Here is a 12,164-nt window from a genome sequence, read left to right on the forward strand (position 1 = left end):
GGCAACCCTTGTTTTGTGTGGCTGTATTGTATTTTATTGTATCCTTGGGGTTTTGTGTGGTTTTCATGGCAAAGTTTTATTATAACGGCATTGTCATTTTATGCTTGTATGTTCTTCTCTGCCTTGTGTGAACTTGGTCCAGAAAGGTAGCTTACTCGTATTTAAATAGATAAACCCCACTGCCACCCTGAGCTGATTGAGGACTGAGCATGCTCCGTAAGTGTGGAATGACAACTGCCTGTTAAGGGCAACACAACTGGGGCAAAGAGGGAATGGGATGAAGTGGCTAGAATCCTGAAGAGGGAGCACTCCATACACGGCAACATTTTGTTGTGGGTCCTTTTTGTACATAAATAACCTTGAGGCACACATAAAGCGCTAGGGAATCCAAGGAGAGGCAGTGCCACAGCACAATAGCGACCCCTCCCAATGGCTGGTAAAACATGGCAATAAATCTCGGCTTTCTTATCTTTATTTTGAGATCAAGGTCCCGGTGCGGTAGCATCTCCCCATGGCACTAACAAGTGTCTGCAGCACGGTTGACTGAGTTGTTTCGTATGACGCTCTGAATCCAGTCGGTGAATCGGCAGATTTTTGTGTAGACCCCGGGCTTGCCGGACTGTGCGCAGATCTGCATCCCCCACGAGACGATGCCTTCGAGTTTCCCGTTGCACACCAGGGGCCCACCGGAGTCGCCCTGCCGAGCAGAATTATTCACATACTTATTTAGACTATTTATATCCCAAACTCCTGAATCAAAAGATAAAGCAACGAGAAAAGGACAACAACAAAGAAAGCCAAAACTCCCTCAGCTTCTCCTCCCCAAAACAATAGGGGCCTTGGTGGGCACCAGGGGTGGAAGATGACGTTGTGCGCCATTTTGAAGGGCCCAGGTATGGACCACCTGAAACCGCTTTGAACTAGTGTTCTGGCAAACATCTTTATGATTTTGTGGGGGGTTTTGGCCAATAGGGGAAAGCCTCTCACCTGGCAGGAGTCTACGCCGCCTCTGCTCACACCAGCGCACAACATGTTTTCCGTGATACCATTGGGGTATGCCTGGTTGCACTCTTCGTTTGAAATTGTGTAGACCTGGGCACACTGCAGGATGTCAGGAAACTCTGCTGCAAACAAAGAACACCGATGGTTTGATGGAGGTGCTGGCGACACTGGAGAGAAAGCCACCACTTTTACCATGAGCCCCAGCCTAAGTTGACCCGTGGATCATTTTATATTTCACTATCGGCTTCCTATATGGCATTACTCGGGAATGGTAAGAAACCAAATAATCAGAGCAGTTTTGAAATCAGGGGTTGAAATCAATGCAGTTTTCAAAGATTCAGCCGTGTTTCAAGATGGCATCCAACTGTGTCCAAACACAGGCAAGAACCTGCTTGATCTCAGGAGCTCAATGTGTTCAATGTGGTTATAATATTTCAAGAGGCATAGTGAACAAACAACTTTCAAAAATATAAATAACTGTTGGTTTTGATTGTTAGTCGTCGTGTTCTGTTAACTTCAAACAAACAAATAAATAGATGCAGGCCAGGAGATCTGGAGCAGTGAACCTTTGGACGTTTGGTGTACTTGGTAGTTTAATGTTACAGATAGGTAGCCGTGTTGGTCTGCCACAGTCAAAACAAAAAAATTCCTTCCAGTAGCATCTTAAAGACCAACTAAGTTAGTTCTTGGTATGAGCTTTCGTGTGCATGCACACTTCTTCAGATACACACTGTGCATGCACACTTCTTCAGATACACACTGTGCATGCACACTTCTTCAGATACACACTGTGCATGCACACTTCTTCAGATTGTGTGTATGTTCGTGTGCATGCACACTTCTTCAGATTGTGTGTATCTGAAGAAGTGTGCATGCACACGAAAGCTCATACCAAGAACTAACTTAGTTGGTCTTTAAGGTGCTACTGGAAGGAATTTTTTTGTTTTGGTAGTTTAATGTTGAAGCTCCACCTACCTGTATACAGGTAAATAAACACATTGGACTGCATCCAACCAATTTCTACTTAGACTGGACCCATCAAAATTAATGAACCGAAGTTCGTCATGGCCATTAATATCAGTGGGTCTACTCTGTGTAGGACTAACATTGAACACAACCCATTTTGCAGGGGCTACACAGGGCATGCAAATTTGATCCTCAAATATATATTTGCAATTTCCCTAAAAGAGAATGCTGGCATTCTCTTCTGAAGATCAGTCAGGATATTGGTTCTCTTTGTTCTGCTGCATACCTAGGGCAGATGACTGATAACGTCAAGAGCCAGAGGGTACTTAGTTGGAGACTTTGATGACTCTCAAAAACTATACCGGTAACTGAAATTGGGAAGCAAAGCAAATCAGAGCCTCACACCAAGAAGGATTTTTTGCATTGCGTAAATTTGAATCTGGACTCTTAACAGCACTGAAATCACCCCTTCATGACTGGAAGCGCTCTGAAATATGAGAGAATAGCTATAGCAGAAGATATGAAAGGGAAATAATTAGCATTGTGGCTAATTGATCCATTAGTTTACTCAATGAAGAAAAAGTTTAATTTACAAAAAAAACAACCCACAAAAAACCACCCAGCATATTTTTCATTTTTAAAAAACTACACATATTAATTAAAAAAAACCTGCAGATGACAACCACCATCTTAAAAGAGGCACCACACTTTACTTTCACATAGGTAAGAATGCCTCATCAGCTTAAGAGGGAATCACAGAATGGATGCCTCCTCTTTTAAAGAGGACTCCTGGAAAAGAATACTTTTTCTCTCTAGATGGAATGCATCTTAAGAGACAATTGTAGGATGGAATGCTCTCAAGAGGGAATCCCCCTATTAGGAGAATACCTCTTCAGCTTCATGCATAATTTATAAAGAATGCTGCTTACTCTCGTTTTCTACCCACATGCAAATTTCCACACATTTAATGAACCCCAATGATTAACTGATGATTATTCTTAGAAACAAAAGGAAACTGAGTGACAGACGTTGAAATACTTGGAGATCTGGGGCAGGGCGTGACAATTAGGGGGAAAACTTAAAAGCTGCGTAAAAGGCAGAGAGAAAATATGAATGAGAAATAGTGGGGAGGTATAATGCTTTGTGCAGGTGGAAAATGTGGCGATGGAGACTGCATGAGCAGGCTGCGGCCATCAGCTCTACCCCCACCACATCTATGCCCCTGGTATGTATTGAAAATTATCTACTGTACATTGAGGGGTTGTCGTGGTCCCCCAGCCTGACACCTGGCACCGAGTGTTAGGCTGAACACATTGGGTAGCCAGCTGAATAGGCCTGACATATTCATTGATGAAGGCGGGATTGCTCAGTCGTATCAACATGATGTCGCTGTCATGTGTGGTGGGATTGTAGTTGGGGTGTGGGAATTTCTGTGCAGATGTGATGCACTGCTCCGAGCCCTCGTTTGCCCTGAGGCTGTGATCACCCATCCTTGTGTGGATGACCCTGCATAGGATGAGAACAGGAAGGAGAGGGGGAGGAGAAAAAGAAAAGAAAGAAAAGCCGTAAGAACATAAATCTAAGAAGAATCCTGCTACCATTCCAAAGACCCATCTAGACCTCCGTCCTGTCTCCCAGAGAAGCCACAGCTTGTAGACGTGGCCAGCCACGGAGCATAGCTGTCAACTTTTCCCTTTTCTTGCGAGGAATCCTATTCAGAATAAGGGAATTTCCCTTTAAAAAAGGAAAACATTGACAGCTATGCCACAGAGAGGAGTAGGCCTGTTCTCCATGAAAATTTAAATCACAGGGCACTGAACTTCTGAGAGGAAGCATTTCAACCACAATAATGGGATAATCACTTGACCTTTCCATAACACCCCATAATCAGAGCTGGAAGAGACCTTGGAGATAATCTAGTGCCAGTTAGAAAATGGCTGCCGTGCGGGTGTGTAGCATAACACAAAATGGTGGCCTCTTGCTCACAGAGTTAAACTCTTTGCACTTCTCCTCTGCTCAGAATGGGAAGAAGGGTGGGTGTCCACTCCTGGCATCTAATGAAATGTGGGCATGTTTGGTTTAGTTCACATTTAAAGGCAAATCGACTTGATTCGTAGTTCTTGAAACAACGCACCGAACCAAAACAGAGTCATCCCTCAAAATTCCTTTTCCTCCAGATTTTGCAATACAGTTCTCCCACAAAGTAATGTGTTCAGTACCAGTGTTTCACTACTACACCTTCTTCCCCTCCTCTCCCATGGGATAGAGAAATAGATAGATTTATCTATAGGTAGCACAAGCCTGGTGTGGCATTTACAGGTTTCAAATCCCAAATCAGCCATGAAGCGAAGTGTCTCTCTGCCAAACAACCTCACTGAATTGTTGTGAGGATAAAATAAAGATCCTTGAAGGAAAAGCAGAATGTAAATTTAACAAATCAATAATAATAATAATAATGAATAAAGTGGAACTTCAGACTTCATTACTGAAAAACCTAATGAGAGTCACTTTTTTTAAAAAAGTGAAACTATAAGGATACATTTTCCATGGGGACAGGAAGACAAGTGCTTTTTAAGGATGTTTGTTAAGTGAGAAGGTTTCTGGATCCTTCTTCCTTGGACCGCTGTTGCTGTTGCGGCAGGCTCATGAGAAGTGTGTTTATAAGTTGATTTGAGTCATTTCCATGAGTAAGCAACTTTTTTTAAAAAAATTGCTCAGTTTACAAGATGATCTGCAAGATTACTGCTCTGATTACTGCTCTGTCCAGATTACCTGATGACTACGTATGCATGAAGTATCTGAGCACTAAACAACACTGACTCATGGAAGGCCCTCCAGTGAGGCAATAAGAGAAGAAGGGATGGCGCCAAGACTCCTTGTCTCCTTGTGGGTAACCAGCTAAAAGGCTAAAACAGTCACCCTCCCTTTATGGTAGCGTCTTAGGAAACTGTAATCCTCTTCCCTCTCCAAGGTAAACATGGTGAGGTCTTCTGTAAACCGTTTCCTGCAAGACTTGTCTTCCAAATGCCTCATCATCCTTTTTGACCAAGGTGCAGCAGAGTAGGAATGTGGTGAAGAGGAAGGGCATTTTTTTCAGAGCAGGAATGATGGCATCATCTTCCTGGTTAATTGACAGACCCTCCTCGCTCTGACGTGAATGCTCTCACTCTCAAATTTCTGCTCTTGTTTATGACAGATTCGTATAGAGGAGGGCATATTCTACAACTATCCACTGATCCCAATAAATCAATGCCAAGTACAGCTGTTCTTTGTATTTAGTCTCATTCATACTGTTTGAAGTGTATAAGCAAGCTTCCTGTACCTCCATTAATCCTCCATTGTCCACATTATGTTTTCCTCCAAATCACTGCCTCCCCACACTTCCCCTTCCCTCTGTCCAGATCTCCTTATCTTCCCCTTTTCAGAGCATCCCTGTTATGAAAAATCTGGATTGAGGGAGGGGAAGGTATGAGAAGATAGTGATTGGGAGGAAAACATCACGTGTGTGGGATAAATCAGCCTCATATAACCAACATGCTTAATACATGAAGGGGTTAAGACCATAGAGTAAGTTGTCCTGACAGGCTTAGCTAGGTTGCTCCCCCTCACCTTGGAAGCACAGATTACCAAACTCTTTGTTCTCCCACTTTCCACCATGTGAACCTACCAGTAAGGATGTTTAAGCTGGACGTTGCAAGTTTAGACCACACAGCCTTAGTAAGCCATCTTTGTGTTTCTATACAAATAACTTAGAAACATTTACCACTTTGAAACTAGCCTAAAGTTTGCTGCCTGTCTTTTCTTGCTGCTGTGTAGACAAACTCATGAATCTGACCTTTGAACAGTTTGTAAGTAAACAATTTTAAACTTACCAAATGTGTGATTTCTTTCTATACTAAGGGAAGTTGGGAGCTTTGGAAGAAACATAGAAGGGGATATTTTTAAAGTCTTAACAGTCTACATTTCCATGCTTTGCTTTGCCGCATATTTTGTTATTTTAAATCTCTGCTGGGGCCCTCTCATCAAAGATTACTTGCCCCAAACCTGGATCTAGGCATCCAGGGAATTCTCCTTTCTATTTTACCAAGAACAACCTAACAGTATGAACAATTAATAGTTACAGGAAGCTACTATCCACATTAAATAATAGAATATATATATATATATATATATATGTATATGTATATATGTGCATGCACACCCTGGTTACATTGTAGCCAACACCTTTTGTATTTTAACAAGCCTACTCAGGCATGTAATTTAGTCATCTATGTTTCTCATAGTCATCTTTGTTTTTACTTGTCTTATTGTGTGTATACTTTGTTGTTGTTGTTTTTATACTTTTCTTAGAGAGTTTTGTCATTAAGCGGCCTATAAATCTTTTTATATACATTGTTATGAGTTTAGACAATTTAGGGGGTTAGTCTGGGTGGAACAGTGGATCCCATATCAAACCTTCAATCTTGTACCTGGTTGGAGGATGAGGTGGTTTTGTCACCTGCCCCAATGCACCAGAAAGAAGGCCTATTTACTTCAATAGAACTTAATTCCAGGCATATAGGATAACAGCAGCCACATTTAATCTAATTTTAATAGGCTGAGGTGTAAAAAAAAAAAAAAAAAAAAAGGAAAGCAATGCGGCCCCCTCGCTCTTCTCTTCATAGCATCCAGAAGCCACCAATTAAACATGATTTCCTTTTAATTCAAAGCAGAATTCTATACTTAAGAGCTTTTGTTCAAGCCAGGATATTAAACTGTTGTTTAATATCCCAGCTTGCTGCATAGTTTCTTGGTTTGGGCAACACAGGAAACTATGGTTTGACTGGATATTTTCACATTTCATTGAAAGGTTCCTAAGGCACGACCGTCCAAATGCAGCCAAGATCTGAGACCACTGGAGTGTCACACGCACCTAAAAACCATTCCCCTTCCCACTCACTCATTAGTATCTGAGATTAAAGCTCTGAAAGTCCCACTGTTTCATTTTACAACCACAAGATGGCTTCTGGAGCAATACCTGCTGTGTTTGCGTTTGTGTGGGAAACCAATAATGGGAAAAGGTCAACCAAGATCCTTTGGATAATTATTTTTTGGGGGTGGCTGGGTTAGATTTTGTGTATTTACAGGATTGTCTACCTGCAAACTTCCTAGACATCTCAGGTCGCAGTCTGATACCTATTTAATAATAAGAACAGGAGAACATTGTGGGCTGAGTTGTATGGTACTGCAGGAATTAAGAGGGTTGTGGAGCGAAGGAAGTGAACAGAAAGCTCCGCTGCAAGATACACCTTCCATTTCTGCAACATTGGCTACAATGCAACATTAAAACCACTTCTCCCATGATCAGCAATCTTGAGTTTCCTTACCCCTGTTGGTTACAGTGAGCAGCGGTAAGAACCCAGTACTTGTCTATCAGAACGCCTCCGCACAGAATATCTGGCCCATTTCTCTTGCTATTGGAGAGGACAACCTGGTAGCGCTGTTCACCTAGGGCGCAGTCTTGGCCCCCGATGATCCGCGACTCATCCTGCGCAGACGCTGCGGAGGAAAACCAGCCAAGGTGAGAGATAGCTTCCACCATACTTAGCGATGTCATAGTGGCTAAGCGGCAAGGATCCCAGCCACCAGCCCAGCCTAGTTAAAAGAGGGAGAAAACTCTTTCAGCCTGAGGTCTGCCATGGGCAGCCTTCCATGTATGCCATTATACTGCTGGTGGTTGGGGCCAAAGGTGAAAGTGGGTGGAGTTACAGATGTGACTCCGTGCCTTGTGTAGAGGGCAATTTTTCCAGCTGTTTCTGCACTTCCCTCTATGCATGCTTCTCTTCATCCGGGCAAGCAAGGACACAACCAGGTCAGCCAAAAGCCCTCCAGGAGCAGGGTTAGCAAGAGGGACAGGGCTTGGATAAACTACACAGAGTCACCAGGTTTGAAGTCCCTGATCCCTGGCCCACATGAATGTATAGAAATCCTATGGCAGTGCTTCAGAATCTATTTATCTATTACATTTATGGAATACCGCCTTCATAACCATAAAGGCTCATCCACATGCCCGTTTTGCCTCATGTTTGCTAAGCACAGATATGCACCTTAAAGCTCAAAGTCCAACCACTTTTATTTTTTGCAACGCTGTTTTCCCTGGGAAAACCTGCTCCTTAAAGCTGAATTGGAACTAACAGCAATTTGGTCTGATTCAGCTGTAAACAGCGGATTTTCACAGGGGAAACACTGGGGCAAAAGAAAAAAAGTGCTTGGAGAAGGAGCTTTAAAGCTCGAACCTGTGCCTAGAAATGCGGCAGAAAATGAAGTCTGGATGAGCCCCGAGTTTGCTCAGCCTGGATACTGAGGCCCTCCTCTGAGGGCTTTCTGGTGGTTCCCTCACTGCGAGAAGCAAAGTTACAAGGAACCAGGCAGAGGGCCTTCTTGGTTGTGGCACCCGCCCTGTGAAATGCCCTCTCATCTGATGTTAAGGAGATGAGTAATTACATAACTTTTAGAAGACATCTGAAAGCAGCCCTGTATAGGGAGGTTTTTAATGTTTTATCATGTTTTTACTATTCTGCTGGGAGCTGCCCAGAGTGGCTGGGGTATTAATCATCATCATCTGGGTTGATGACAAAATACAATGCAAAGTTTACATGATAACACCCTCCAAAAAACAATTATTTTTTTAAAACTCTAAACAGCTAAAGCCAATGCAAGCACAGCAATTAAAAACAAATTTAAAGCAAATGAAGATAATAATTACGGTAAGTGCAAAGATATAAAATAGGGATGAGGAACTGGCCACCCTCCAGATGTTGATGAACTACAACTCCCATCATTCCCAGTCATTGACTAGGCTGGGGCTGATGGAAGTTGGAGTCCAGCAGCCTTTAGAAGGTTGTAAAAGAACTAAAAGTGATGTGGGAGAGAACTTGGGAGAACAAAAAGGTCTTCTTTGCCTGGTGCCTAACAAACAAGCAAACGATAATGCATGCCAGGTAAGAAGGACAAAGGAGGGTGCTCTACAGAGGGGCACCAGCGGCGGTGCTTGGCTGCAGAAAGCATGAGATTCTCCTATTTCCTCAGGACCACTTTTGGCAATCTGAAGGAAGGACATGCACTGACCCCTGATCTTCAAGCCATACTTTCAGCCCAGGTGATACTTCCCTACCTGTAAGAGTCAGCAGAAGAACCACCATCGCCAGAAGCCTCATGGCCCTGCAGGGAGTAGATGCCACCTGCATGTGTCTGCCTTGTTGTTGGCGGTGCTGTTGGATCGAAAGCAGTTTATTGTCACCGAATTCATCACCCTTAAATCCAAGCTGGCCCCACCTTCCTTGACATTGTCTAGAAGCAGAAGGATCCAGTTATGTGGGTTCTGCACCCGCCCACACAACCAGCCTGCTGATGATCAGCCCCTGGAATCAGGAGGAAGGAAACTCTTGGCTCTTGGCTGCGACCCTTGGTCCTGGCATGGTCCTTACTATGCCAGTCTGAGCTGTCCTCCAGCAGAGACTGAGGTGAAGGTGATTTTGCCATGCTTCCGAATGGCAAGCTGAATGATTCTAGCAACTTCTGGGCCCCCATGACTTTGCAGCTGTCTTGGCTTAAATACAAAAGAACGTCAACACTACCAGGTAAACACAGTCTGATCTACAACCCAGCTAAATTGAATTGCTTGCATTATATCTGAATTCTTTGGCTTCAATCCAGTTATCTTATCATCACTATGCTCCAGAGCAAGGCACTAATTACAAAGTGTGAGCATCAATTCACACATCTGAATTTGGGGAGAAAGAGGGGACAGAGGCAGGGGGCCTTTAAAGACCACCCTAATAGCTTTTCCCATTGCTGCTACTGAAGTAGCACTACTGCCTTCAATGGGGTGCTGCGGTAATGGCTCTGCAACCCCATCCCAACATAATGCAAAGGAGTAGGACTAGCCTTCTGTCAGAAGTGCGTCAAGGTTTCTTTCCGACTGGGAGAGACGTGTTCCACTGCTAAAAACAAGAAACAACACACAGCATTTGGTGGGTAAAAACCAGGAAAGACCCACACCCCATACATGAGGTCACAACCTTGCAGAAAAGCTAGTTGGGTCTGGGTCTGAACAGTGCTTGGGAAACACATCTATGCTTCACTGGGTTTCATAATGGAAGAAATGTAGGATGCAGAGGCGTCAACTTCTCAAAAACACTGCGGGGGCCTGACACGACGTCCTGATGTCACGTGCATGACATCACACGATGTCCTGAGGTGCAAAGCCAGGGTGTGTGGAACCGAACGTGGTGGCAGCGAGGTCCCAGTGGCTGGCAACCTCCGTCCTCCTGCTCTTCCTGATGTGCAAGGAAAAGATGGAAGAAGTTGCCCCCAGCCAGCGGTGGCAGCAGCAGGAGGAGGAGCCACCGACTATTGAGCCAAACCACATCTGGCTCTGTGTTTGCCCTCTGAACAATGAGACCCCCTGGCCACCTCAAAAAGAAAGAAAGAAAGAAAGAAAGATCGGAAGGGAACACTTGCAAACCCTGAAAACATTTTTTTTTTAATCACTCTTTCTCAGCAGCTGAATTAAAGATTACAGGGCAGGACATTTAAGGACTGTAGTCACTGCAGCCCTACTCAAGAGCAGACCCAAGGAAAACGAATGAGCCTAGGTTCATTAACACCAGCGGGTCTGCTCTGAGTAGGACCAGCTTTGAATACCAGCCTAAGAGCCCCACACCATGGAAGTGCTAGTGAGACCCGTTGAGTGACAGCTGATGAGTCAAACACGATTTCCAGAAAGGCCCACACAGAAAAGAAAGGAAGAAGACATTAACTACAAACAGGGAAAACTCAAAGCAAGGGGTCGGGATCGTGGGTGGGTTGAGGTCAGTCTTATAAATATCAAAATGCTGGAAGCAGAAAAGAGGATTCATCTCCAAAGCAAAGCTGAGATGAAATACCTTCTCTTTTCAAACAGAAATTTTGCGCCTCCCTGTGAAAAATGGGAGGGGCACATTTCCCCATGAAACATTTCGGGAGGTGATTTGTCCCTTCTGCAGTGGACAGGAAGCTGTTGGGAGAGCCTGGCAGCGCTTTCCACTGACCACAAACCCCAAAATGCCTTGGGAGCGACACAAAGCGATGCAACATGCTATAACTCCCAGATATCCCATGAAGTGCCTCTGGAAAGTGGCTGCAAAAAGAACTTCCCTCAGCTTTGAGTGGCAAAGGCTATTTCTTTAAATTATATCTATTTATACCCTGCCTTTTTCTCTGACAGGTACTAGAGGCAGTTTACAAATAAAAGAAAAACAGCTAAAAATATGGGGATAGGGGAACAATATATTTTTAAAAAAGAATGAAGCATATCTATTAAAAACATACAGATCTTTACAATAAAGACAGCACAGAACCAGCTCTTTCATGAAAAGCAGTCCATTCTCCAAAGCCTGTTGAAATAAGGTCTTCACTTGCCAGTGGAAGGACAACAAGGAGGGAGCCAGTCTGACTTATCTAGGGTGGGAATTCCCAAGTTTGGGTGCAGCTACCGAGAAAGCCACTTCCCGCTTCCCTTCCAGTCATACCTGAGAGGGCGTCAGGACTGAGAGCAAAGATTCCCCTGAATATCTCAAAATCCAAGCAGGTTCACATGAGGGAATCTACGGCTTGTGGGATTAATTAGGCCCTCCAAGGCGTTCTGGCCATGTCATGCCAACCTGCCTACACCTAACTATAAATCTGAAAGTTAAAAAAAACAACAAGGGGAAATATCCTAAGATTAAGTATAGTAAGAAACAACCTTCTCCTCAATATTTCAGCTACATCTCTCCCCCCTCATCCACCACAACTTTTCAGAAGAGTTTCGTCTCCTGCCCTGGCAAATGGTTGATTTTTTTTTTTGGGGGGGGGGACATTTTTGGCACAGCTCTATTCCAAATATATCATTTGAAATTGCAGTAAAGGGATATGTCAAATCTTTTGGCAGAAACCCATAAAAAATGCTGATTTTATTTTATCTGTCAGAGATGCACTTCCATCTATGCAGCAGCCTCGGTTATACAAATAGCAGAAATATGCATTTGAAAGTCCTGCATTATCTCTAACTATCAGGTTGACCTTTCCTGACTGCTCTACCCTCTTTTAAGCGAAGAGCAAGATTTTATACACAGTAAGACTGCACCTTACGCAGGCATTACGTTCCAGCCATTGGCCATAAAGCCAAAATCGCT

The 12,164-nt window shown here is 43.8% G+C and overlaps 1 protein-coding gene across 1 annotated transcript; it reads right to left on the minus strand.

Moving 5' to 3' along the window:
• Positions 1-456: 456 nt before the first annotated feature.
• On the minus strand, positions 457-9,215 carry LOC114603576 (trypsin-like). The gene is made up of 5 exons (XM_028742694.2): positions 9,122-9,215; positions 7,335-7,506; positions 3,221-3,474; positions 988-1,124; positions 457-697 (listed from the first exon to the last, which is right to left on the minus strand). The coding sequence occupies exons 1-5, from the start codon at positions 9,192-9,194 to the stop codon at positions 518-520; spliced, it is 816 nt and encodes a 271-aa protein (XP_028598527.2). The 5' UTR covers positions 9,195-9,215; the 3' UTR covers positions 457-517.
• Between the last annotated feature and the right edge of the window lie 2,949 nt (positions 9,216-12,164).

Source organism: Podarcis muralis, chromosome 7 (genome assembly GCF_964188315.1).
Source record: "Podarcis muralis chromosome 7, rPodMur119.hap1.1, whole genome shotgun sequence".
Lineage (NCBI taxonomy): Eukaryota > Metazoa > Chordata > Lepidosauria > Squamata > Lacertidae > Podarcis > Podarcis muralis.